The sequence below is a fragment of the Carcharodon carcharias genome, chromosome 6 (genome assembly GCF_017639515.1).
Source record: "Carcharodon carcharias isolate sCarCar2 chromosome 6, sCarCar2.pri, whole genome shotgun sequence".
NCBI classification, from domain to species: domain Eukaryota; kingdom Metazoa; phylum Chordata; class Chondrichthyes; order Lamniformes; family Lamnidae; genus Carcharodon; species Carcharodon carcharias.
Window position 1 is genome coordinate 129904616 of NC_054472.1, and position 25346 is coordinate 129929961.

Consider the following 25346-nt stretch of genomic DNA (forward strand, 5'->3'; position numbering starts at 1 on the left):
CCTGTTAAACATATTAGTATAACGGATAAAAAAAGCTGTATATGGGTGAATTCATTCACATGGAAGCGTGCCATCTCCAGACTGTTGCCTCTGGCTGTTATGGGGCCATGATTTCTGGACAGTATTTGGATGCTTTCATGAGCTTCTCTATTTTGAGGTACCCTCATTCTCCATCTGCCTGAGCAGCGCTCACCTGTCCCAGTGTAGTTCCTAGCTAGCTATCCTGTTGATGATCTCTCTTATTGGGCCTCCCACATCCATGTTCAGCCTACTGCCCCTAATTGGATGGCGAATGCAGAAATGGCCTATTTGTTGGCTGCCTCCCATAAAAATAGCTGGTGTCTGCACAACCAAAGCCCATGGGTTCAGAACCTGGAATTGGATTTTGACATAAAATAGATAAGTAGTTCCACAACAATTTAGGATGATGGCCCAATGTGTGGCACTTATCTTTCAATGTGGTTAAGAGGCATTATACTTTTGGGTCTGGGAGATTCCAGACAGGTGAATATAATGCCTGTATCCTCACTGAAGGCTGTGGAGCAGGAGAGGGAGGTAGTATACAAAGCAAATACTTGCTTAGTGGTGCAGAACTTGAGTATTGCTGAAAAAAGAGACATGTCTAAGCTTTTTGTCTCGCACTCATCAGGACAGTCACAAGCATACCAATATAAGTGGAAAAATAACAATTTATACTGTATGTGAAGAGAGCGCTGATTGGTTAACAAGTGGAATTGACATGGAAAAAGCACCAATAATGGTGAGTGGCAGTTAACTGCCAAGCATTGTTTGAAATTTAAACCAGGCAGCTTGACACTGATTGGTCAAGGCTTTGGAATCCTAATGGAATGGATCCCCACATAGTGGGGAGGCTAGTACAGTATTAGGAACCTGTTTGCAATTGAAGTGGACTTTCCATGGTTCTTTAACTCAGCCATATCATTAGCATTCTGCTTCTGGGTTTCCCAGCATTCACAGATATGGCCATGATGATGACCCATTCTCTGTCAATGAAGGATCTATATTTAAATAGGCCCTATCGGGGTGAAAACGGCTGCAGGAAAATTTGCTTTTGAGGCAATCTGAAGGAAAAGATGTGGGAAGATTTCCCCCCTGGTTCTCTGTCTCTTCTTTTGGGGTCAGACTAGAGGCGGTCAGGGCCAGAACGAAGGCTAAGATCCCCATAGATGGGAAAAAACAGCCAGCCACCCAAATGAAGCAGGAGTAGCTGGATGTAGCAGAGGTTGTCAACAACAGGAATGTGGAGCCCAGGACCTGGACTCAATGCCGGAAAAGGTATAATACCTTATTACGTCTGGAAAAGTGAATGTCATAACAATTTCAGATGGCAGTCATCACTCTGACACCCTAGCGTTCCTCTGTACAGCACTCCACTGACTGGCACATCCTCCAGTTCCATTCCTTTCCCCTCCGTTACTTGCTCAAATCTCCATCTGGACTGCTAGCATTCAACCTCACCCTCACCTGTTGTCATCTCACATCCAGCTTTGATAGTCACCCTCTTTACATGTTCTCAATCTGCCCTCAGCACACAGTCCACTTCTCGCACATAAGTCTCTGCTTTCTCTCATTGTGAAGAAGAGAGTGCACAACTCCAGGGAGAGGCATAGAACTGGAGGTGGGGCCTGAAGTCAGGGTCACCCTGACCACATTGGAGGAGTCCAGGAGATCCTGGAGATCAGCAGAGTTGTACATACTCTAGGCATTGATGATGGAAAGAGACCTGGTGACTGCATTAAATAATGGACTGCCACTTAGCACTTAGCACTCACTCATGTTGATTTGATGTTACCAGTAACTGAAATGTTATCAAATGCACTGTGCTGAGATTGTACGTTTCTGCATGGCAACAATAAAGCATGTCTTTCGTCTCCCACCAGTGATGGAGCAGCTGATGAGGTTGCAGACTGAGGAGGTCTCAGAGAAAGGTGAGTGCTCTTAGGATGGACCTTCACATGACACATGTGCACCCTCCACCAACGCATGTATGCACACACCTTGATGCGTACTGCAGTAGAAATAGGTTGTCACATGGAGATGGGTTTTCATACTTGAGGTGGGAAGTCGGAGTGAGAAAGTTTCTGGCTTTGCCCGACAACCTTGGGACAAAGTGCCCACAAGGATGGGATTTTAATTGAAGGTGGCAAGTTAGATCGGGCCAGCCGACCCAGTTGCTCGAAGGCAGTCACTGGGGCTGCTGGGTGCAGTGAGGGGCTGTTTAAAAGGTCTGCCTCTATGCTGTGGGACTCTGTCCCAGTTCAAATAAAAACAGAAAGACCCTTCAGCCCTCATCTCTCACACACCCACACGCCCCATATCCCATCCATGCCACCTCATGCCCCCCAACCACTCCTACGGCCCCTCATGCCCTCCATGCCAGCTATACACCCCAACACATCTCTTTTGGCCCCTCATATCCTCTAAGCCAAGGTATGCCCCCAAACAACTCCTTTGCTCCCTCATGCCAAGCTTTGGAACTTCCATGTCCATTTACCCACTATACACTGTATAGAAACAAGGAATGCAGTAGTGACAGTAGGAATTGTTAAAAAACTTAAAAAAGTCATTAACTGATAACTTACCACTTCCTTAAAAAAACCCTCCTTTTTACTACAGCCCAATTAAAGTTTCAATCATCCAAAACAGTTAAAGTATCAATGGTAGAAACTGCAAGGACTTGAAACCTCTTTATCTTGTGTAAATAAACATTGTGAAATTGACACCATAGAGCAGAGAACCAGAGCTGCCAATCAAGCAATGTTTTGTCTGGGGCTGCGACAGGACAATGGATTTCTGAGCTCTCAGCCAAGAATACATAATGAGGTTTGCCTTGTTGGCTCAATGCCTCACTGACATGTAGCCACATTTCTCCAGCTCTTGGTTAGCAGGGATGTACAGGAGGGCCATAAGAGGGAAGATAGAGAGAGGGTACATGGCAGTGGGGACTCTTAAGAGATCCCTACTTCTCATCCCTTGCGATCCACCTCAGACAGACCAAGTCTGCCCCTCCTTAGGTGCAAATGGAACAATCTTTGTCGGGGCCCTCACAGGCTTTAAAACCCAGAAAATGTCAGCAAAGGGAATCTCATGTGTCAGAGCAGTGGAAAAAATAGCCTGCCTCCTGTTTTGCTTAAGCCACAGGAGTTGCACTATGTGGGAGTAAGAAGATGAGGCTGTGAAAGATTTAATATTTGCACAAAGGAATTCATGTAGGAATGTATACTAATGTTAATGGTGTTATGCTAATACTTATTTCAATGAATGGAAGACTTTATTTGAACTTCTCATTCTCCTGGCCTCTACATTATTACATTCTCCATTCCTCCTGGAAAGTACTCTTCAGGTGAATGGTCTGATTATCTTTATGAGGAGGAAAAACTGCAAATGTAATGTTTGGCAGTTTTTTTATGTTTGTTCATGGAATGTAGGCATCACGCTAGGCCAGCATGTATTGTCTATCACTAATTGCCTTTGAGAAAGTAGTGGTGAGCTGCCTTCATGAACCACTGCTGTCCCTGTGGTGTAGGTACACTCACAGTGCTGTTAGGGAGGGGGGTTCCAGGATTTTGACCCAGCAACAGTGAAGGAACGATGATATATTTCCATGTCAGGATGGTGAATGGCTTGGAGGGGAACTTCCAGGTGGCGGTGTTCCCATCTGTCTGCTGTCCTTGTCTTTCTAGATGGTAGTGGTTGTGGGTTTGGAAGTTGCTGTCTAAGGAGCCTTGGTGGCTTCCTGCAGTACATCTTGTAGATGGTACACACTGCTGCCGCTCTATGCCGGTGGTGGAGGGAGTGAATGTTTGTGGATGTGGTGCCAATTAAGTTGGCTGCTTTGTCCTGGATAGTGTCAAGCTTCTTGAGCGTTGTTGGAGCTGCACTCATCCAGGCAAGTGGAGAGTATTCTCATCACACTCCTGACTTGTGCCTTGTAGGTGGTGGACAGGCCCTGGGAATCAGGAGGTGAGTTACTCACCTCAGGAATGCTAGCCTCTGACCTACTCTTGTAGCCACAGTATTTTTATAGCAAGTTCAATTTAGTTTCTGGCCAATGGTAACCCCCAGGATGTTGATAGTGGGGGATTCAGCAATGGTAATACCATTTAATGTCAAAGGGCAACAGTTGGATTCTCTCCTGTCAGAGATGGTCATTGCCTGGCACTTGTGTGATGTTAATGCTACTTGCCACTTGTCAGCCCAAGCCTGGATATTGCCCATGCTTCATTTGCTTCAGTATCTGAGGAGTCCTGAATGGTGCTGCACATTGTGCAATCATCAGCGAATATCCCCACTTCTGACCTTATGATGGAAGGAAGGTCATTGATGAAGCAGCTGAAGATGGTTGGGCCTAGGACACTACCCTGAGGAACTCCTGCAGTGATGTCCTGGAACTGAGATGACTGACCTCCAGCAACCACAATCATCTTCTTTTGTGCTAGGTATGACTCCAACCAGCAGAGAATTTCCCCCCTGATTCCCATTGACCTCAGTTTTGCTACAGCTCCTTGATGCCACACTCGGTCAAATGCTGCATTGATGTCAAGGGCAGTCACTCTCACCTCACTTGCTTATTGTTGCAATAAATTGAGTCTGGGGGTGGCATAGGGTTTCTGGTGGCACTGTCAGATGATCTTATGAATGCAGATTAAGTAAACCGCACCTGGATGAAGACATCATGGGCTTCTCTGACAGCCAAGTATGCAGCTGGAGGCACCCTGGCCACATCTAGCTTCTCAAATTCTCCTCTTCCTCCTCCTCAGATGGCAAAGTAGTTGAAAGTGCTTCCAAACAGTTGAAATTGATCTTCAAAGTTGTGACTTCAGGCTGTCAGAACTAACCCTGCAAGCACAAGTCTTTCACTAAGGCTGGCCACAAGCTTTGCGATTTCACTTTCTAAAGGCTTTCCAGAACATCCATTTCATTGAACAATCAGTCCTTGTTGTGCTCCCACGTCCCAGTGAGTTGCAGGCAGCTCGGGGAATATGTGTGCTGGCTGTCAAAGCCAGAATGCTGGGTTAAATTCAAACTTAATTGTCTGCTTGCATATTGTAAATATTTACCCAACAGCTGAATCCAGGTTTCCTGGGCACCTGCAAAGCCCCCCTGGGTTAAACCCAGAAGTAGGTGGGATCATATCTGGGTCCTAATCCAACACCTACTTTTTCAGAGATTTAACCCCTGTCTGCACTTCAGCTCACCTCCTCATGCCCCAGTTCTGCCCCAAGTCTTTGGGTTCCTAACTTGATGAGTTTGAGCTATTTTAATTAACAAGTTCACCTAATTAGCAAAGCACAGGTTTAGAGGATATATGATGTTTAAAATGATGAAGCAATTAGACTTAGTTCAGGTGGATGGGTTGGCTGAGTAGTACAGGAATGGGAGGCTGTAGGTGTATAAATTATTTGAGCTAGGTTAACTGATGGAAGCATTTCTGTTCACAGAGTCAATGATGTCAAGTTTGCTATGAATATTGGTTTCCTTCAGTTTTTCAAAAAATTGCAGGGTAGTTGGAAACCGTGAGATTCCTGAGTTAAAAGCCCTCTGCTTGAGCTTTCCTTAATTGCCCGAGGAAATCAGATTGAATTTCCTAGACTTTTTCCTAAATTTGTCTCTCCTAAGAGATTGAGTGATTGAGGAATATACCAATAGTGTATGTCGCTGCACCATGTCTGAATGGGGCAGTCCTGATGGATTATTTAAACACCCTTTTTATGCGTATCACTTTTGAGCCACTCCTTGTCATCCACTTGTAAATGTTAGAATTACAGAGTACAGGCAGTCTAGGAACATGTGTTTTTATTTAATTCTTTTGTGACATAAAATTTGACTCCAGAGGTATCATCGGTGTAATGTTTTGGGCTAAGGGGACAGAACATTGTTATGATCTCAGATGGGTTTGCAGACATGGGGACCTGTAAAATTCCCTGGATGGCCTTCCCACCACCCTCCTGCCTGCACTTACCTGTCCACAATTTTAGGGTGGGCTGGCCCATCTACCAGCCTTGCCTCCATTGAGGCCCTTAAGTAGGCAATTAATGACCGCTTAAGGGCCGTTTCCTGCCTGGCCTCAATTTTCAGGCTGGCAGGAGGAATTCAAGAGCAGGGGTGAAGCCCAGAAGTTCACGCTCCACCCCCACAAAGTCTGCCCTCTCTGGGTGTTTCCTCCCCTCTTGTTCTCTCCATCACAACCCCCACCTCTCTCGGGCCTCTCCTCCCCTCCCAACCATGAGATTATCTGCAATTACCCACTCCTAGACTCTAGGACTTAGAATCTGAGGACTGCTTGTCATCCCTGTCCTGCCCACTGTTTCTTGGCACTGTTAGGACTACTGAGCTGCCTGCCAGTCAGATTGGAACATTAAATGGCTGTGGGGCAGCCAGTATCAACAGGGATGCATTCCCTGCTAACTCTTCCAGTGCGAAACCCTGTCATTAGAAAAATCCTGCCCATGTCACAGGAGAGAGTATTCTACATTAGATGCCTCCTTCCAGCCAACAGTTGTAAATATAAATCTTAAAGGGGTTACTGAGAACTTAAGATATATAAGTATGAACTCATGGAGTATAAACCAAAAATGTACACTTTCTTATAAAACAGAATGGAGTTGAGAGGTCTGGTGGCATTTTCTTTCATTCAAATACACAAGAACCCTCAGCTATTTTTCATGTCTGGACAAGTCTTGATGTAGTCATTAAAATGCAAATGGCCCTTCCTGGATATATCTTTGAGAAATCATTAAAATGCACACAACCCTTCCTGCGGTTAATGGATGCACTTCTCCAACTAATTAAAAAGACTGATTTCACAACAGAGTTGCAGACGTGTCGATCCAAACTTGAAATCCAGAAAATAGATGTGAAAAGCTCTATTTTATTAAGATGGTATGTGGATGAATGATACTCTAACTCCGTGGTCTGACAATGGCCTAACCATCAGGAACTATTCGCAAGGACAATGGAAAGAGGTGGTCAGATGACAGAAACTAGGGCAAAATGTTGCCGTCGGCGAGCAGGGGGCGGGGCCCACTCACCGACACGTAAATGACACGGGATGATGTCGGGCGGAACGATGTAAAAAATCTACCTAAAATGGCGGTGTGGCCCGCTTCTCCGGCAGGGATCGACCCCCCCGCCCACCGGAGATTGGATCAGGCCCACCTGTCCGGCATGCAGAAAATTCTGCCCCCAGATTTCTGATAAGGATATAATAAGGCATATTCTGAGCAGACAGAACTGAAACATCTATACCAGTGAAGGAAAAGACCCTGCCTAAGAAACATCAGTAGGCAGAGACTCTCTATCTGATGAGCCATACCAGGGCTTCACTATTGTACCTTGGCTGGAGCGGAATAAGAGAAAAATGCGACTGCAAACATAAATCAACAGAGAATCATTGCTTCTAAAACGATCAGAACTTTTCCTTCAGAGAACGTCAAAGGATCACAGGCCTTCATTGTTTCAAGTCTTCACCCCAGGGAAAAACAAGTATAACAGAGAACTCTTGAAATCTTAAGCTACTACACAGGCTATGTGTGTAATCACAATCTTTTCTTGAGTGTGTGTGTATCTGTATGGGTGTGTGTATGGGTGTAATTGTGTATATTCGGGTGTTCAACAATAAAGATTTATCTTTCTTTTCATACTTAATGAGAAACCCGTCATTTGTCTGTTCCTGACAGTTATGGCACTCAGGCATCAAAACATTTTCTTAAAAAACATGCTGTCTTTCAATCGGGAGGTGAAAGAAGAGGGGAATCATTCCTATCATAATTTAATTTTAACTTTTAATTAGTAATGGGTTGAAAGGTTATGGGGAAAGGGAGGGAAATTGGAGATCAGCCATGATCGTAATGAATGGCAGGGCAGGCTCGAGGGGCTGAATTGCCTACTTCTGCTCCTGGTTCTTATGTTCTATTCCCCCACTGTCCATAGCAATGCTTTGCAATATCTAGGATTATGTTCAGTAGATTAATTCAATTAAAGGAGCACTACATGGCACTAGCAAATCTGAATGAAAGATTTAATTTATGTTGTGCCTTTTGAGCTATCTGACAGTGCTTTACAACCAATGAAATAATTTTGAGGTGTAATTACTGCTGTAATTGTTGGCAGCGAATTTGCACCCAGGAAGATCCTACTAACAGAAATTAAGTTAATGACTTGATCATCTGTTTAAGATGTTGGATGACGGATAAATGTTGGCTAGAATACAGAAAGGACTCCTCTACTTTTTTGATTATTGATGTGGAATCTTTTAGATTCATCTGAGAGGGCAGATGGAGGCTCAGTTTAATGCCTCAGCTGAAAGACAACACTTTCAACAGTGCCGCACTCCCTCAGCATGGTATTTAAGTATCAGCCTAGATTACATGCTCTCTGAAACAGGATTTGAATTGACAACCCTCTAATTCAGAAGCAAAAGTACTACAACTGAGCCACAGATGACACTGTTTGGCTTGTTTGGAAACACTTGGCAGAAAAATATAAATGTCATTAAGATGCATCATTTTATGTGATGCTATCATGAATGAAATGAAGCATGACTCATGTGCCTCCCTGAATCAAAAAAGGATTTAATGGAAGGCTTGTCAGAATGGCAGTTGTTTGAATTGTTTTATCATTATTATCAATGGACAAAGAAATATTTTTATCTCACAAGAGAACACAACTAATCAAATAATTAATAATATAAGTCCAGATTCCAGACATGAAAGACAATCATGAAAGGCAAGACTGCCATGTTTCTATTTACACTCTGAAGGTGTAATTAGCAACATGGCAGTAAAAGAAATTAGAGAAACAAAAAGTTCTACTTGACATAATGAATAATAATAAATAGAAAGAAGGATTTGAAGGCTTGAATTATTTTTGCTGCCTGTGAAATTCTGCATCAAACCCACTTTTCTAATAATGTTTAATTATGCCTTCCAATAATAATTTACATTAATAGTGAAAGCTTCTGACAATCTTTGCATTTCTCTAGTACATGCCTATAATGTAATTAAATTATCACATTTCCATAATTACATATAATTATCAAATATTTTTGTCAAGTGAGACTGGCAAGCCTCACTTTTTTAAGATATTTATAATTTGACTTCAGTGCTAATTCTGATCACAATGTTATACATGACTGAAGTATAGGTCGAACTGAATTTAATTAGGCACATTTGAAAATCATGAGAAAAATGAAGCTTACCTTCTTACATACAAAATCACCAGGTAAATATACAACTGACTTCAGCCTGAGCAGCATGTCATATATCATCTGTTGGTCACAGTCCTGGAGAGACAAGGGAATACAATATTGATTAAAGTCCAATCAGATAAGCATTTTAGTGGCTTTTAGACAGCACTAAATCTACAAAATACCTAGGAAATAGCACATCTTTCTTGTTTACTGAATTATGGATAGAAAGCAATTCTGTTCTTCCAAAGTGGTGGTTGATGTCTACCTGCATGAATTACAAAAGATATATTGATAGGGGAATTAATGAATACGTGAAACCTTGGGGCAGAATTTTAACTAGCTAGAGGGGAGCTAGAGGGGCACAAGTTTGCGTGCGGGCAGTGAGTTAAATACCCAAAAACAGTTGGCATGTTGAAAACCCAACACAAGCCTGCTCAGTTCTGGATTTTACCAGGCCGACTTGAAATAAAGTGCATGATTTATTTACATTTTCTAATACATTAAGGCAGATACTTTTCTAAAATCATAAAAGCTGAAGAGCACTTTGCTGCAACTCAGTCACGTGCTGAACAGACAAGATGAGGTTTTCTTCCATCCTGTTTAAAGTGAACAGAACATTGGTCAGAGCAAGGATACACTGAATGGCCTGCCGCATTTAATGCCACATGCAGTTGGCCACTCTTTCCATGGGGGCAGACGTCAGCAAAAAACCTCAGAAGCATCATGTCGCTCATGTCTTAGATGGACTCCTCCAATCTCAAAGAGGCATAGGCTCTGGAAATGCTGATTGAAGTCCATTTTCTGTTGCTACTTCAGAATAGTCCTCTTCATGGATGACCCGTGAGGCTCAGCATCTGCATCCAGCTGAGAAGAGTTTGGCGTTCTGAAGAAGAGTCATATTTGACTCAAAATGATAACTCTGTTTCTCTCTGCAGGGATGCTGGCAGATCTGCTGAGTCTTTCCAGCACTTTATGTTTTTATTTCAGATTTCCAGCATCCACAGTATTTTGCTTTGATTTAGAGTGTCCAGCTCCTTACGGTGGGGACTCTCCACTGCTATCCCTGTCTCTGAACACCTTCTCCTGCTCACTTGTGTGATATGTATCTCACGATGTGACAACCTGCTTTGGAGTTCTCACCAGGGTGTGTCTGAGCTTATAGAGGGTGTACCTGAGTCCTGTAATGATGCTTCCTCAGAGTGTTCAACCTCCTCTGAAGACTCCATGGCTTCCTTGTGCTCCAGCTCCTGTGTCACACTTGACGGACTTGTAGGATGAAAGACGCGAATTAGAACTGACATCGAGAAAGAGGTATAAAGTCAACATGCAAAAGTGACAGCAATGCACAGGAGTGATTGTTATGTGCAAAGTGGCAGAGTGATTTCTAATTCTGTCACAAGCTATCTGGGGGATCCCCATTTCTCATCACTAGTGATCATGCACTCACCACCCTGCAGATCCTCAAGGCCTCCTGCCCTGCACTGGTGGAGTGGCTATTACTGGAGAGTTCTCATCTGGCTCTCTGTCTTTCCCTGTAGTTTTGCACTCTCCACTCCTGAGAGGAGAGAAAACAGAGAGTTATGAATTTGAGAAATGGATTGTGTGGAGAGGATGGAATGACAACATGTATGGAGGGTGACTGTGAGGGATGGGTGTGGTATAGCACTAAGGTGAGGGTCAGTGTAAGTATTGAATGTTCAGATGGGGATGTGATGAGGTGCCTTGAGAGAGAGAGAGATGAGTAGAGCTGCAAGTCTGAGAAGTGTTTTGCAGGAGAATAGTGAAGAACTCAGATTTTGGGGGTTGGCACCTGAAAGTGGGTTCCCACTCACCTTGTCTGTCCTCATGAGGTCATTAAACCTCTGGCGGCACCATATCCAGGTGTGAGGGGCTACACTCTTCATGCTCATTGCATCTGTCACACTCCTAGCCACACCCATCTGACCTCTTCCATATGTGGGAAAAGATACTTCTCTATGGGACCGCAGCCTGCAGTTGGACTTCCAGGGAAAAGTCAGAAGATTGAGGGACAGCCTTACCATGGTGCTTACTGAAACTTCAGGCATCAATCTGGAACGCAGCCATTCTGACCCTGTTGGGATTTCTTTAAATAGAAATCCTTCCATTCATTCTGTGATTGCTTGGAAAACCTGAAAGTCAGATGCTAATGCTCTGGGTGAGTTAAATGGTTGCATGAAAATTCTGCCCATTGTTTCACTGTCTTCTGGACTACGGCACATTTTCCATATTGCAACAATGGGTTGGTTACCTGAGTCTACTGAATCTGGATTTTATCTAGGCCAAATAAACATACTGTTTATTATGATTTCACCTCTGAACAAAATATGTTTGTTGAAAATCAGAAACATAGGATGCAGTGTATAACAGGTTACTTATAATGATTAATTTCAGATTCCCTTGGGAAAAGTACAGAACCTTTCCACACTGAAAATAAAAAAAAATACTGCTGATGTTACCTTGTTGCTTATAATTGCTGTCCAAACGTAACCATCTGCAACAAATGCTCGTGTACAGCTGGAGGCTGATGCATATTTCACTAAGCACCGACATAAGTTTGATCATTTTACCACAGGGAGTCGGCTAATTTCTCTAGAGCGCACCATTAAAATAATGAGTACAAGTTACTAAGAAAAAATTATATTTTCAATTGATTTGTTGGCCCTTGGAAGTGATAATTGTCAATGCTTGAAATAGAATATTTTTTGGTAGCCATGTCAGCACTGTGCAGTTTTAGGAGCTTACACGATTCTGTCCCAACAATCTGCCTTGCAGTCAACCTCAATGAATAATCTTTATTGTGTAATATGTTTTTATTCCTTTTCCCACAATAGCTGTCTTCATGGAATCTCCAAGTCATAGTCAGTTTATGCCAGCTTATGCACATTGTTTGACTGCATACAAGGAGCTGAATTTAATGGCCATGCTGGTAGCCCTGCCCACTCCCTGGAAAGCCGGTGACAATGCCACAGCAGCCATTTCTGGGAGCCCTGATGGGATTAAATGGTTGACAGACAGTGCGCTGCCTGCCATCAGGATCCTGGGGCTTTGAAGGCAAAAAGCTCTCTTCCAAGAGCTGTCAGCCAATAGGATACATGGGCTCTTCCAGCAGGGGTGGTCCTTGCCACTGGCAGGGCTCTCTGTGGGGTAAAGATGATCAGAAGGGACTCCACAAGCCCATGGGCAGGCTGCCAGGTTATACCTAGTGGCCTGGCCATATGGTTCCTGTGGCAGGATGAGGCCCTCAAGTAGCCCTTAATTGGCTCCCTAAGGACTTTAATTGGCATAGGGAAGCCCAACCTTGACCTTCCCAGCTCCTGACCTTAAATGAGTCAGGAAGGCAATGGGCTTTCCAAACTGTGTCTTTCCACCTGATTATATGGCCTCTTCACCCATCACCCTGTCAGTTGTGGCTGAGGGATGGTGCATGGTGGGGCACTGAATTCTGCCCATTAAAGCTGGGATGAGATTATCCAAATTAATTTCATAAAGTAATGTCGCAGCAGGAATCTTTAATCCAAACAGTTTCAATAGGACTTAAATCCAGGATAACGTGTGAACCAGCTTTGCCATGTAACTCTTTTCGTTGCTTATTTGCAAAGTTCATAGCTAATAATGTAATAGGAAATGGTGTGGGGCTAGGCCAGAGCTTCAGTGATATATCAGAGTCAAATTTCCATATTCAAGGATGAACCAGGCAGCTCGAGGAAGGTACCCTTGCCGCGGGCAATATAAAGTCCCATCCTATTAGCACTGTGGATGTGCCTACACCACATGGACTGCAATCGTTCAAGAAGGCAGCTCACCACCACCCTCTAAAGGACAATTAAGGATGGGCAATAAATGCTGGCCTAGCCAGCAATACCCACATCCCACATCGGGTGCACAGAGATGGGAGAATTCCCGGCTCTGTGAACCCAACCTTTAAAAATGGCTGCTAACAGTTCTGAGTTTCATTCCAGGGGTTGGCGGGCTGGATTAGAGGTCAGGGAAGTTGCCAGGTGCAGAGGTGGGCTGGGTGGAAAGCCTGCTCCGGCACTCTACTAAATTAAATTTAAAAAGAAATAAAAAACAACCCTCCAGCTCTCACCCTTCAGCCTCCCCCACAATCTCTCCATGTTAGATCCATGCTAACCTATGCCACCTCATGCCCTTACTTCCCCCTCCCCATGGTCCCTCATACCCCCATTCCAACCCATGCCCCTGTTTCCAACCCCCATGGCATTTCATGCCCTCTATGCATAGGAAGATAGGAACGTATGAGCAGGTGTAGGCCATTTGGCCTTTGAGCCAGGTCTATCATTCGGTTAGATCATAGCTGATCATCTAGCTCAACGCCACTTTCCTGTGCTATCCCAGGTGGCAGTTAAAATTACCCACTCCTAATTTATCCAAGGAGAAGAAGTTAAAATCAGGGTCTATGTCCAGACATTATACAGTGGAATACATGTGTATTAATGATTAAAGTATTGTCTGAAATTTCTCTCTCTACTATTTATGCTGATGAAAAAATGTGGATTAACACCTCCACTAAAACAGGAGGGATGGAAGCAGTCTGAGACAACAAGCATTGTTTACAACACTATTAAAGAAACGCCAGTGCCTGAATTTTATGCTTAGCACGGGAGCATGCTCGGCCAACCTGGAGGTGGATGTGATATCCGATTCTGGCCACGGTCAGCTCCTGACCCCGATTTCAAGCTGGCTGGCCAATTAACGGCTGGCTAGTGTGAAACATACGGAGACTGGCTCAGCATTGCTGGTGGGGGCAGGAGCAGGTCAGGTGCCGGGCCTAATGGGGTCTCAGGGGGTGAGGTGGGGGAGCTCCCTGAAGCCTGCCAAGAAGTAGTCAGAAGCCTCAGGGAGTTGTGTGTGAGTCTGTCAGTGCCTGGAAGGATATTTTCTGTTGGAGCAGTAATTATGGCCTCAGGACCAGCATCCCATGAGAGGCGGGAAGGCAATGCCTGTGGGCACTCTGCTCTCCTATCTGTTCATCTGGAGGCAGGATATATCGATTCTGTGGGACTGTAAGAGCAGACCATCTTGCCTAACCAAGAAGGCATGGGCGGAGGTGACTGCCCAGGTGAACTGGCATGATGTTGTGCGCTGCACTTGGCTCCAGGAAAAGTTTCAATGACTTTTTGCGCTCTGTGCCAGGGTGAGTACTGAGTCTGTATGGAACTGCGTATAGATGTCTTAGTGGGTGACAGGGCTTGTTGGTGCTCATGAGCGTGAAATGCAGAGTGCCAAATCGCACATACCCCTGTGCCTTGAGAGACTGAGAAATGTGCCTGGTTGGTTTGGATGTATTCAAGGGTGAGGTGTCCCAATGTGATGGGCATCTGAACCTATGCGTCTGGGTGGGGGTGCGGGGTGGGGGTTATGGCCTGGCATGTAGAGGGGGATTCATGAAAGCATTTTCGTCCTTACAGGAGAGGGGGAGTCATAATGGTCAGGAGCGAGGACGAATGGATGGAGGTGTGCCCAACCTCCTTAATTAGACGCAGGCAGAGGAGGAAGCTCTGGAGATGACCTGTCAGCGTGGAGCCAGGTCCACAGGTCGCAGAGAGGCAGGGGTCTCAGAGAAAGGTAAGAGTCAAGTGGACAGGGAAGGAACTGGTGGGAGGGTACAAGGGATGTAGGGTAGTGGCATTTGGAATGAGATGTTTAAACCAATAGTCCCTGTTCCTCATCCATTCACAATGCCTCTGCGAGGCAGAAGGAACCAATGTGCATGCACTGTGACTTCGTAATGATGTTTGCTGCTGACATTTTCTCTTCTTCCTTCAGGTGCGCCTCCTCAAAATGCCTGGAAGACCCTGAGTACCCTCCCTACCCCTGAGGAGGAGCCACTCACAGGTATACCAATGTCACATCCTCCCTCTACACAAAGCACTAGCGCAGACACAGGCACGTCGGTGGGCAGAAGTGTGTCGGATCAGATGGTACTGCACAGTGGTAAGGGCACATCACACTCGCCTGAGGAGCTAGCGGTGGCAGAGAGTTCAGAGGGCGCCAGCAGTTGGAGGATTGCTGGAGACCAGGACCATGTTGAGTCTGAGGCAGATAATGAGCCACTGGAGTCATCCATCAGGCAGCAAATGGATGTCCAGCGGGATGTGCGGGAAGATCTGATGGAGGTCCCTGAGGATCTGCGTACCATGGTCTCTGTCTTGGAGGGGGTCCATGCAGAGCATGGACACTGCATTGAGCTGGAGCTCCGAGTGCACAGCCTCCTTCATAGAGAGTGGTGACTCAGGGGTTTCTGGGGTTGAGTTCAGAACTGTAAGCCCACACACTGACAGTGACCTCAGCAAGGCACTGCCAGTGTGATATATGGATGAGGCACCTAGTAACTCTGCTAGCTGCCCTTCCATCAATGTTGAGCAGGGGGGTTCAAACCAACCTCATGTTGGCAGACGAGCTGCAGCTCGCATCTGCAATCTCCTCTCAGGGTGATGTAGATGATGGCAGCCGCTCTTCTGCCCCTCTGCCAGTGGCCGTCGCATCTGATGAGACCGTGACAACTGAGGAATGCCCAGCCATGGTGCTGGACTCTCCCACCCAGACTGTGCCCACACAGAGGACTGCCACCCAACGTCATCAAGAAGTAGTACTCTCAAACAGAAGTTTAAGTCATTAGGATCACAAAAAGGATAGTCACAGGTGGTTTATGTTTCTTTGGCACATGTGCACTGTTTCATTTATATATGCAGCTTCATTATAAAAATGTTGTATTATGTGCATTGATGTTAGTGTGCTTCATGCTTTGAAAGGGAATAGGCTTGGGAGTCGCATGTGAGACAGAGGAAGGGAAACAAACTTTATTTCAGAGGTCAGACCTTGAAATAAGGGTGACAGGATTGTCTCATCAGGAAAGGTCATTAAGGTGGCGCTTCCCTTGCTATCACCTTGACACCCTACATTGGATGCCTAGCTGAAAGTTCTCAGAATCAAGGCCTCCCTACCTCCCGTAGGAATCTTCACAACGGCCTCCGCCTCCTCACCTAGGGGCTCCTCCAGCTTCTCCTCCGACCCAGCACTTGAGTAGTTCGACCTCTGCGGCATGTAAATCAGGATCACTGTCTTCATCCTACAATTGGTCCCCCTTTGACAGAGCCAGATTGTGCAGAGCACTGCAAACAACAATAAGCAAGACGCACTCTAGAGGATATTGCAGTGCTCCCCCAATCGGTCCAGGCAGCGGAACTTCATCTTGAGCAACCCAATGGTCCTCTCAATTACCACCCTTGTAGAAGTGTAGACTTCGATTGTATCTCTCCTCCACTTTCATCATTGGGTCTCTGAATGGAGTAATGAGCCACTGTTTCAGGGGATAGCCTTTGTCCTCCAGGAGCCAACCATCCAACCAAGCTGGAGCAATGAATAGTCTTGGCACCTGGGATTGTCGCAGGATGTATGCATCATGGCAGCTGCCAGGGTACCTGGCTCAGACCTGAAATATCTGAGTCTCGTGATCACAAACAAGTTGGACCTTCAGGGAATGGAACCCCTTTCTATTTACAAAGGCACCCAGCTCACCCGGCCACATGGTACAATCTATGGTTCCCTGGATGCAGGGAAACCTAGCAATTGCAATGAAGCATCTAGCTCGCTCAGGCTGATTGGCTTTGTTGGTCCGTAAATGAATCAAGTTACTGACCTATCTGAACAGAGCTTCACGCAGCTGTGGGTAGCAGATTGAGAAACACCACATAGGTCTCCCATTGGAAAGAATCTGAGTCAAAAGAATTCAAGGCCACAGTAACCTTAAGAGCTACTGGCATAGGGTGGCCACCTACACAGTTTAAGGCGATCCCTGGGCCAATAATCTGGCAAATGGAGGTCACATTGTCCCTAGAGAGCTGGAGCCTTCTTTGGCACTGGACCCACTGCCTGTAATCTCTGGCTGCAGTATAATGGCATCTTCTGTGGTCCCTTCTGCCTTGTACTTCTGCCAGCCTTGCATCTCCTTTGGCTGTGCCTCTCTTTCCACAGGTCGCACTTTGGGACTCTGACTGCAGGCACCTGGCCTCCTCTCCCTTCTGGCCCTCCCCTCCCCTTCTGAGGATGCCCCTCCAGCAGAGTAGATAATCCCCATTTACTGCAATACAGAGTGCACAGGATAGTGCACTGAAGGGGGCCCTCAGCAGAAAGCCTCTGAAAATGCTGGTAAACCAGTGTCCTCCAGGATGCAGAGAAAATGCAACAAACTGTCTGAAAATCAACTCCAGCCAACTCATAGCCAAACTCTTACCTACTCAACTTGCCGAGATCCTATTTCTCTTTTATCCCATCCTGGATTGAGTTTTAATAATGGCCAATGGCTCGTGCACTGAGCTTGAAATTGCACTGGTCACATAAAATCCCAGTGAATTGCCTTTTTAATTGGTCTAATTGCTCCTATAATTGTCAGCGGGCGTGCTTCAGAGATCCGTGTGCACCCTGACCATAGTATCGCGCGATGGTGCGATGACTTCGGGATCCCGCCCCCCCCCCACCCACCCCCGACGTCTTCTTGTGCGATTTGACACAAGATTGGGGCCGCTGCAAGTCTGCTCCAACACCATAAAATTAGGCCCAGGAATAATTCCTGTTTTATGCGCGTGCTGTTTTTTTGGCAGACTCATTAACATATTTGCAAAAAATCTCTGTGTACTCTATTATTTTAAATGAGTTAATAAATATGTTAATGTGGCACAATGAGGAAATCAATGCAAACATGTGGAACTGTGTCCTGGAAGTAACATACAGAAGAATTTCAAAGCTCACTTTCAATAGTGTACTTGCAGCTTAAAGGTTCCAATACACATACCTTAAACAGGTCAACTTTGCTGATTATTGCATAGTTTTGATCAATAGCAATGGACAGCTGCATTTTTATTGGCATACTTTCCAGTAGCTCAGATGAATCTAAAAGGAATACAGTTTATTTTTTATGCAGAAGAAGACACCAGAGAAATTTCTGAAAGAGGAAGCAAAGTGTGGGCTCAGGTTACATACCCAGCTGGCCTTGTGATTCCCATATGTATTCATACCATTTACGCACACGATTTTGCACACTTCTTGAAACTGAATATGCATTCATGTACTTCATTGTGTTGTCAACTGAAATTTGGTAATAGTTCTTCCCTGCAGTGGCTTTCCCAATAATATCACGCATCTGAAAATGAGGAAAATGGCAGACCCGTCAGACATTTCTACTAAATGCTGCAGTAAGCTTGCTTCATCGTCTATTGTCAAACATTTTCACTGTATTCGTCAATTGAAGATCTTAGAGGCTACCTAACAAAGATAAATCATTTATAGACCTTGGTGTATGAAGCCTTAGTTACTTGCAAGTTGAGGAAATGCCTGTTGTTAAAACCAACTGTTTCTGCAAGTTTTCAGCTCATACACAATATGGTAATATTGACTTTGAGCAAGAAGTAAATGAGTAATGTCAGGTCAGCTTCACATTATGCATCTCTCCCGATTTTCATTTTCATTCCCAAAGTCAAAATTAACCCCAATGACATTAAAATAACACTGCTGTGACAGTGTTGAATTTCTTGAATGCTTGATGGTTTGAAGTGGATAACGTTGAGGGCAACTGATGTGACCGATGCCCCTAAAATTTGAGGAGATATGAGGTGATTCTACTTCTTCAATTATCTTGGTCAAACTGGGATGTGATAGCTGTTAGTAAACTGACACATTCTGATTTTGTGATTGACTGGGATAAAAAGCGAGCGACGGGGGGAGAAAATGATTAAAGCCTCCCCTGCTATCTCTATGACAGTAAAGTGGAAAAAAATCTGGTGGAAACAACTTAAGTAAATGCTATGTAGTCTGTTGCTAATATAACACCACCAAAACCAGTCATTATGTGTTCCTGAAATTGGAATTAATTTGATAAATCCAGATGATTTGCTCAAGCACTTGAAAATGGAGAATTTACCTGAAACTTAAGGGGATAATCAAATGGTTATTTTAAAAAAGAAAATGCAGTCTAAGTAGTTCCTGCCCAGTGCTGCGTATCAAGGAAGCAAGTTTATTTTGGGAAAGTGAAATTGAACATTTCAAGTCCAGTAAGTCCAGCAAAACTACTCTTTGAATTTGAGATAACTTTGAAATAATAAAATAGACTCGGGCACAAGGTAATAGATTATATTGTGAAATAAAGAGCCGAATTTTAAACTGGAAGAGTGTGTGGGTTTGGGTGCGAGTCAGGCTGTTAAAACCAGGAAAAATGCAATTGAAGCAGAAGTCTGTTCTAACTCACCGACTTTTTTAGTTAACTTGAGCACGTTAGGCTGCCTGCACACAATCTCTAGGGGAAAGCGGGCAGCCGATTACCATATGTTAATAAAAGCAAAATACTACGGATGCTGGAAATCTGAAATTAAAACAGAAAATGCTGGAAAATCTCAGCAGGTCTAGCAGTTTCTGTGGAGAGAGAAACAGAATTAACATTTCAAGTCCGTATGACTTCTTCACCACATCTGTTAATCACTCAATTTGAGCTATATTAATGCATATTTTTGACTTTAATATCAATCCAAGGGTTTCCTGGGCTACTTGAAACATGCCTGTGACAGCAAGGTGAATACACAACAGCAATTAACAGAGCTGAATCAATCTCAGGGAGATATGCCAATGAATACTCAGTATGCATAGCTGCTTTCACACTTGATTGTGTACCTTTTCTGAGTGGCTACTTGCTACACTTTGGAGATTTGATCTATCACATCAAGATGGATATTGCTTATGCTACCTTAGACTGGACTGCAGATAAGAACCAAGGAGACCAGCACCAGCATCTGGAGCAACCTGATGTTCACAGCTCTGTAGTTTCTCAGGATAGTGGGAAGAGTAGGCAGGAAAGCAGCAGAGAAGTGACCAGCAGAGAGGTGCAACTTCCAGGAGTCAAGCAATACCCACAAAATGAAGTCTATAAGTAAGGGCTCAGTTTCCCTGCCATGATTGAACACTAGCGACTTAGGAGGCTCAAGGTGTCACGTCAAGTAGTGGCAGACGTCTGCAGCCTCCTAGAAGATCATGTGATGCACTGTGGATCTGTTACTATAGCTCTCAAAAGTCACCACCACCCTCAACATTTTTGCCTCCAGGTCCTTTATGGGCTCTGCCACAGATATATATATATATATCCAAGATCTCCCACTTGGTGGCCCACCAATGCATAAGATAGATGACTGATGGTTTGTTTGCTAGGGCTGACAATTATGTCAACTTTGCCACTGATAATGTCAGTCAGAATGAGCAGGTACTCAGCTTTGTGGTTCCGGCTGCTTCCTGTAGGTGCAGAGTGCCATCAACTGCAGATAAATGGCATTTTGGGCACCCCAGATCAACCAAGAGTATTTGTTAACTTTAAAGGTTTCTACTCTATCAATGTGAGCAGGTGTGCAACCACAAAAAGCAGTTAATGCAGTTGTGTGCAAGGTTTCGGGGCAGCTGTCATGAACCTTTCAGCCTACAGTGGTCCAAGCTCTCTGATCTCTTTAGACTTGGAATTAGAATTAATGGGTAATGGCTAAAAGAAAAGGCTTACCCACAGCAAACTTAGCTCATGAGACCATTAGAAACCTGATTGAAGCCAAATAGTGCTGTAATGAATGTCTTTTCACCACCAGATTTGTGACTTGATAGGCCACCGATGTGCTCAAGATGGGCTTCAGATGACTAGATAGATTTGGAAGTGGCCTTCAATATGCACCAACCAGGGTTTCCAGAATGGCTGTAATTTGCTGTATACATAACATTGCACAACAGCAATTCTTGGAGCTGCAGGAGGAACAAGGCAAGAGCTCAGATTTTCCTCAGATGACTTGGAAGGCGAGGAGGAAGAGGAGGAGAATGATGATGAGGGCAATGCACATTTCTACCAGGGATGGACCTCATTAACATAAGGTTCACTTTGGCTATATGACGTCACAAATAAATAAAAACACATTTCTTTCTGCTCCCCTCATGTCCCAATTGATACCACCGACACAAATCAATTCTGCAACCAACCAATCAGCCCTTCAACAATCCCCCATTGGTCCCTGTCAATTCATGTTCACACATTCAGCATCAAATAATTCAGAAGACCCCTTACCATCCAGCACAAGGCTGGACAAGATGGAAAAATGGTGGAAAAGGACATCATTTATATGACGTTAATAAAGAACAGAAACTTACCAAAGCTACATTTTCTCAGACATCCATTTGCATACCTTCTGCAACTACTAAGCCAAGGTGGTCCTTCAGTCCATCATGTCTTTGCCTGTTCAGCTAATGGAGTGCCGCACAAACTCTATCCATTTTTACCAGCCATTGAGTGGTCTAGCTAGCCATAAAGGGGCCACTGGTGACAGCTGAAAAATTGGTCCAGAAAGCTATTAATTTTTTGAAGGGTGAAGGGCCCTCGAAAAGAATCTAGCCTGCATTTGAGGCTCTGCTCTGGATTGCCTACCGCCTGCATCTCCACTTATCCTGGACTGACCTGCTGGCTGTCTCAGTGTGTGATCCAGTGAAGCTCTGAAACCTGATATTCCCAATTTAGAAATTGGTCTAGGTATATGCTCCTACAAATAGCAAAAAGAACCTAATTTGACAACTACCACCCTTCATGCAATCATCAGCAAAGTGATGGGAGGAATCATCAACAGGCCCGTCAAACAATACCTATTACCATATACCTACCTGGCACTGCTCAATTTGGGTTTTATCATAAGCTCTTGGTTCCCAATCTCATTACAGTCGTGATCCAGAAATAGGTGCAAGAGCTGAATGCCTAAGAAGAGGTGAGGATAGTGCGCTTGATATTGAGGCAGCGCACAAAACTTTGTAATGAGCCATGCTGTGTACCTCAGTGGGGGCTCAAGCTTGTGCAAGGTTGTCATCAATTCAAGATAACCTGAAATTCTTAAAGCCAGCCTCCAGCTCTTAAAGTAATGGTGCATTCTGGCTGCAGCAGGTGTTAAAGATGACTGGGGAAGAAAGTCTGATCGGAAAGACAACTCACTATTAGTGCAACAAAGGAGAGAACATACCATAAGGTTCTCAGATGCAGCACCAGAGGTAGATTAGGAAGAGAGATATCCTCTATGCACAGGAGGCCAGGAGACCCTTGAGATAAACTCTCAGAAGGCAACTGGAACAAATATCCATTGTGGTCAATGTAGGATTGGAGCCCCGAGGACCTGGGTACAGTGCTACAAGAAATTCAATGACATTACAAGATTGTTCAAGGCCAATGAATTCATCTTCAAATGCCATCCTAAAACGTGAGCCACTAGACTCATACACTGCTCAATTCACCTACCAATAATTTCTTATCAATCATGACTACTATCTCACATTCATAGTTTTACCTCAGTCTCACACAACTAGTACTCCTGCAAACTGTCAAGGTGGTATAATTCTCATAATGTTATTGGAATTTACTGTAAAATAGAGTGGGATGTGTCTATATGTGCCTGTGTGTATGTGTGTGTGTGTCTCTCTGTGTGTGTCTCTGTGTGTGTCGGATTTTATTGAATTAGAGGCAGCTAGTCTGGGTGCTTGGATCTAAGAAAAAAGGTTAGGTTTGAAATGTTAATTAGATAAACATGGGAAAGTTTAGAAATATAGGTGTCAAGGGAAAATTTGCATTTTGAAATAAACCAGAATAGATAATTTTTAAAGGAGCGGTGAAATGTGTCACTTAGCCAGGTGAAGTTTAGAAACAGTTGGGAGAATTTTCTCCCCATTGGGCAGGCCAGTTGGGAGTGGGTGCGGGTGGGCGCTGAGCTGATCGTTGCCTGTGATTGGCTATGCGCCGCCATTTTACATGGATGGGCCAATTAAGGCCCGCCCAGCGTGACGTGCACCTGCAATGGTAGAAAATAAGGGAATGATGAAGATAAGGGAATGTTAATGATAAGGGAACGATAGACTTGAAATCCTGAAGCATGGACCACTGATCCAGAGACATGAGTTCAAATCCCATCAGAGCAGCTGGGGAATTTAGGATGGTGCACAGATAAAGGCTGATGGGTATGCATGCAGAGGTGCTTGGTGCTTTGGCAGGCCTGCCAGAAAGCCTGCAGGCACTGTCAAGGAGTATGGATGAGTGTGGCTCCATCTTGGCACCAGCCTTTGCACAGAACTTGGAGTCCATTTTTTCCAGTGTGGCCAACTCCATGAGAACATTTATGGACCCAGCCATGAAAAATACCAGGAATCCAAGGATAGATCCTGAGGGGACACCAGAGTTAACTGTATGAGAGTGGGTAGAGAACCCATTGCAAATGATACACTGGATATGATTAGATAGTTAATGGAACCCAGGCAGCTGAATGATAGCAGAGAGAAGCTGGAGGAGGATAGCATGGTCAATCATGTCAAAGGCTGAAGAAAGGTTAAGAAGAGGAAGAATGTTTGACCTTTGTCACATCAGTCACATAGGATATCATTTGTGATTTTAAGAGCTGTTTCAGCACTCCTCCCTTATTTCCTTCCCCATCCCTCCAGAATACATTGTAACCAGGAATGTTTAGTTCCCATTCCTGTCCACATTTAAATCAGGCCTTATAGCCACAATATCATAACCTCCTCTGGCAATCTAACCAAGTGGCGTACATTCGGCCTCTGGGCCGCTAATCTTCACAGGTATAGGAGTTAGCGAGCGGCTTCTAGATTCCTGTTGAGGTTTTGCTTATAAAATTGGTCTTTGTTGCTGAAAATGAAGAAATATTTGAGGCTACTGTTCAGAATGATAACAGCTAACAAAGTAGATAGTGCAGTCTAGATTTTCTGTTTGGCGTTATTTGTTCGGTTCTATCTCATGGCTGCTGATAACTAGTTTAAAATAAATGAACATCACTGCTGAAATAATGATAATCAGAAATGTAGACTATTATGTATAAAGTCACATGCAATTAACAGGGAGCGAGGGCACATATCCACGGTGGTCTCTGGTGATAATCATGAGACAGATATCTGGTGAGTGCCTTAAAATCTCACATATAACGGGGGCAGGGAAATGTTAGATCATCGCACTTCGAATCGTGCAACACTGGAGGAGGTCAATTTGCCCATTCTGCCTTTGCCAGCTCTTTGAAATTAGTCCCATGGGCCTGTTCTTTCACTGTTGTTCTGAAAATGTTTTTGCATTCTTTATATATCCACTTTCCTTTTGTCAGTTACTTTTTCATCACCCTTTCAGAAAATGTATTCCAGATTATAGCAATTTGTTGAGTAAAAGAAATTGTCCTCATCTCCCCCCTTTTTTGCCAATTATCTTAAAAGACTTCCATTAATATTATTTGAGTTGAGTATCCTTTCCCACTAAGAAAGGCCTTTTAGTATTGTTGAACACATCAAATTAACATTGCCAATGTTGTATTGTTATTTTGCTAAGTAATACAATGCAGTGATTAATGCAGGTTTAAAGGAAAAACAGTTCATTGCAGAACAATTCCACCCCATGTCAAACTTGGGAAACAAAGTTTTCTAGTATAGTGTAATAAAGGTTTGAAAACATATTATTTATTAGTGTTTGATTCAGTGACACTGGTTTCAAACCTCTCTCTCAGCTTTTGCTTCTATTCATTGGCTTAGTCTACACTTTATAAGTGACATAATGAATACACTGTAGTGATCAGCGATTCATTTTGAGGTATATCAATTTACCTGACCAAGTAAGCTGGAGAAAACAAAGACACCTATGAAATAATTGCACCCCTGAAAGATTATTTCAAAGAGAGTGACTGGTTCGGAAATACCACCAATAGTAATCAAAGAGCGGATTGCCCAATAGTAACACCTCAGGTACCTGGAGAACACAAATATTTTTCAGTAGTTGAAACCATGTTTAAATTAGGGGAAACATTCAGAATGGAAGTTGTTGGTTAGAACATCAGTATTTATAAGAACAAGAAGGATTTAAAAAATAGATAAAAGTTGCATTCATATAGTGCCTTTTTCATTCTCTGGAAGGTTCAAAATGCATTGTAACCAATTAATTACTTATCCTGGAATATGATACATAACTAACAGTGTAGGAGCACTATCACTACAAAAATCCCAGAGAAAGGCCCCCTTCTCAAGGCAACTAAGGATGGGCACTAAAATTGTAGTCTTGCTC

At 44.1% G+C, this 25346-nt stretch overlaps 1 protein-coding gene across 1 annotated transcript in view; it reads right to left on the bottom strand.

Annotated features, from left to right (window-relative positions):
- The window catches only part of LOC121278827 (cyclic nucleotide-gated cation channel beta-3-like), a 118988-nt gene that overhangs the window by 28617 nt on the left and 65025 nt on the right, over window positions 1–25346 (bottom strand). The window contains exons 8-11 of the mRNA XM_041189281.1: window positions 24893–25034; window positions 18233–18392; window positions 18045–18142; window positions 9221–9304 (exon numbers count right to left, since the gene is read on the bottom strand). Coding sequence (XP_041045215.1) covers window positions 9221–9304; window positions 18045–18142; window positions 18233–18392; window positions 24893–25034 — 484 coding nt within the window. The remainder of the gene's footprint in view (window positions 1–9220; window positions 9305–18044; window positions 18143–18232; window positions 18393–24892; window positions 25035–25346) is intronic.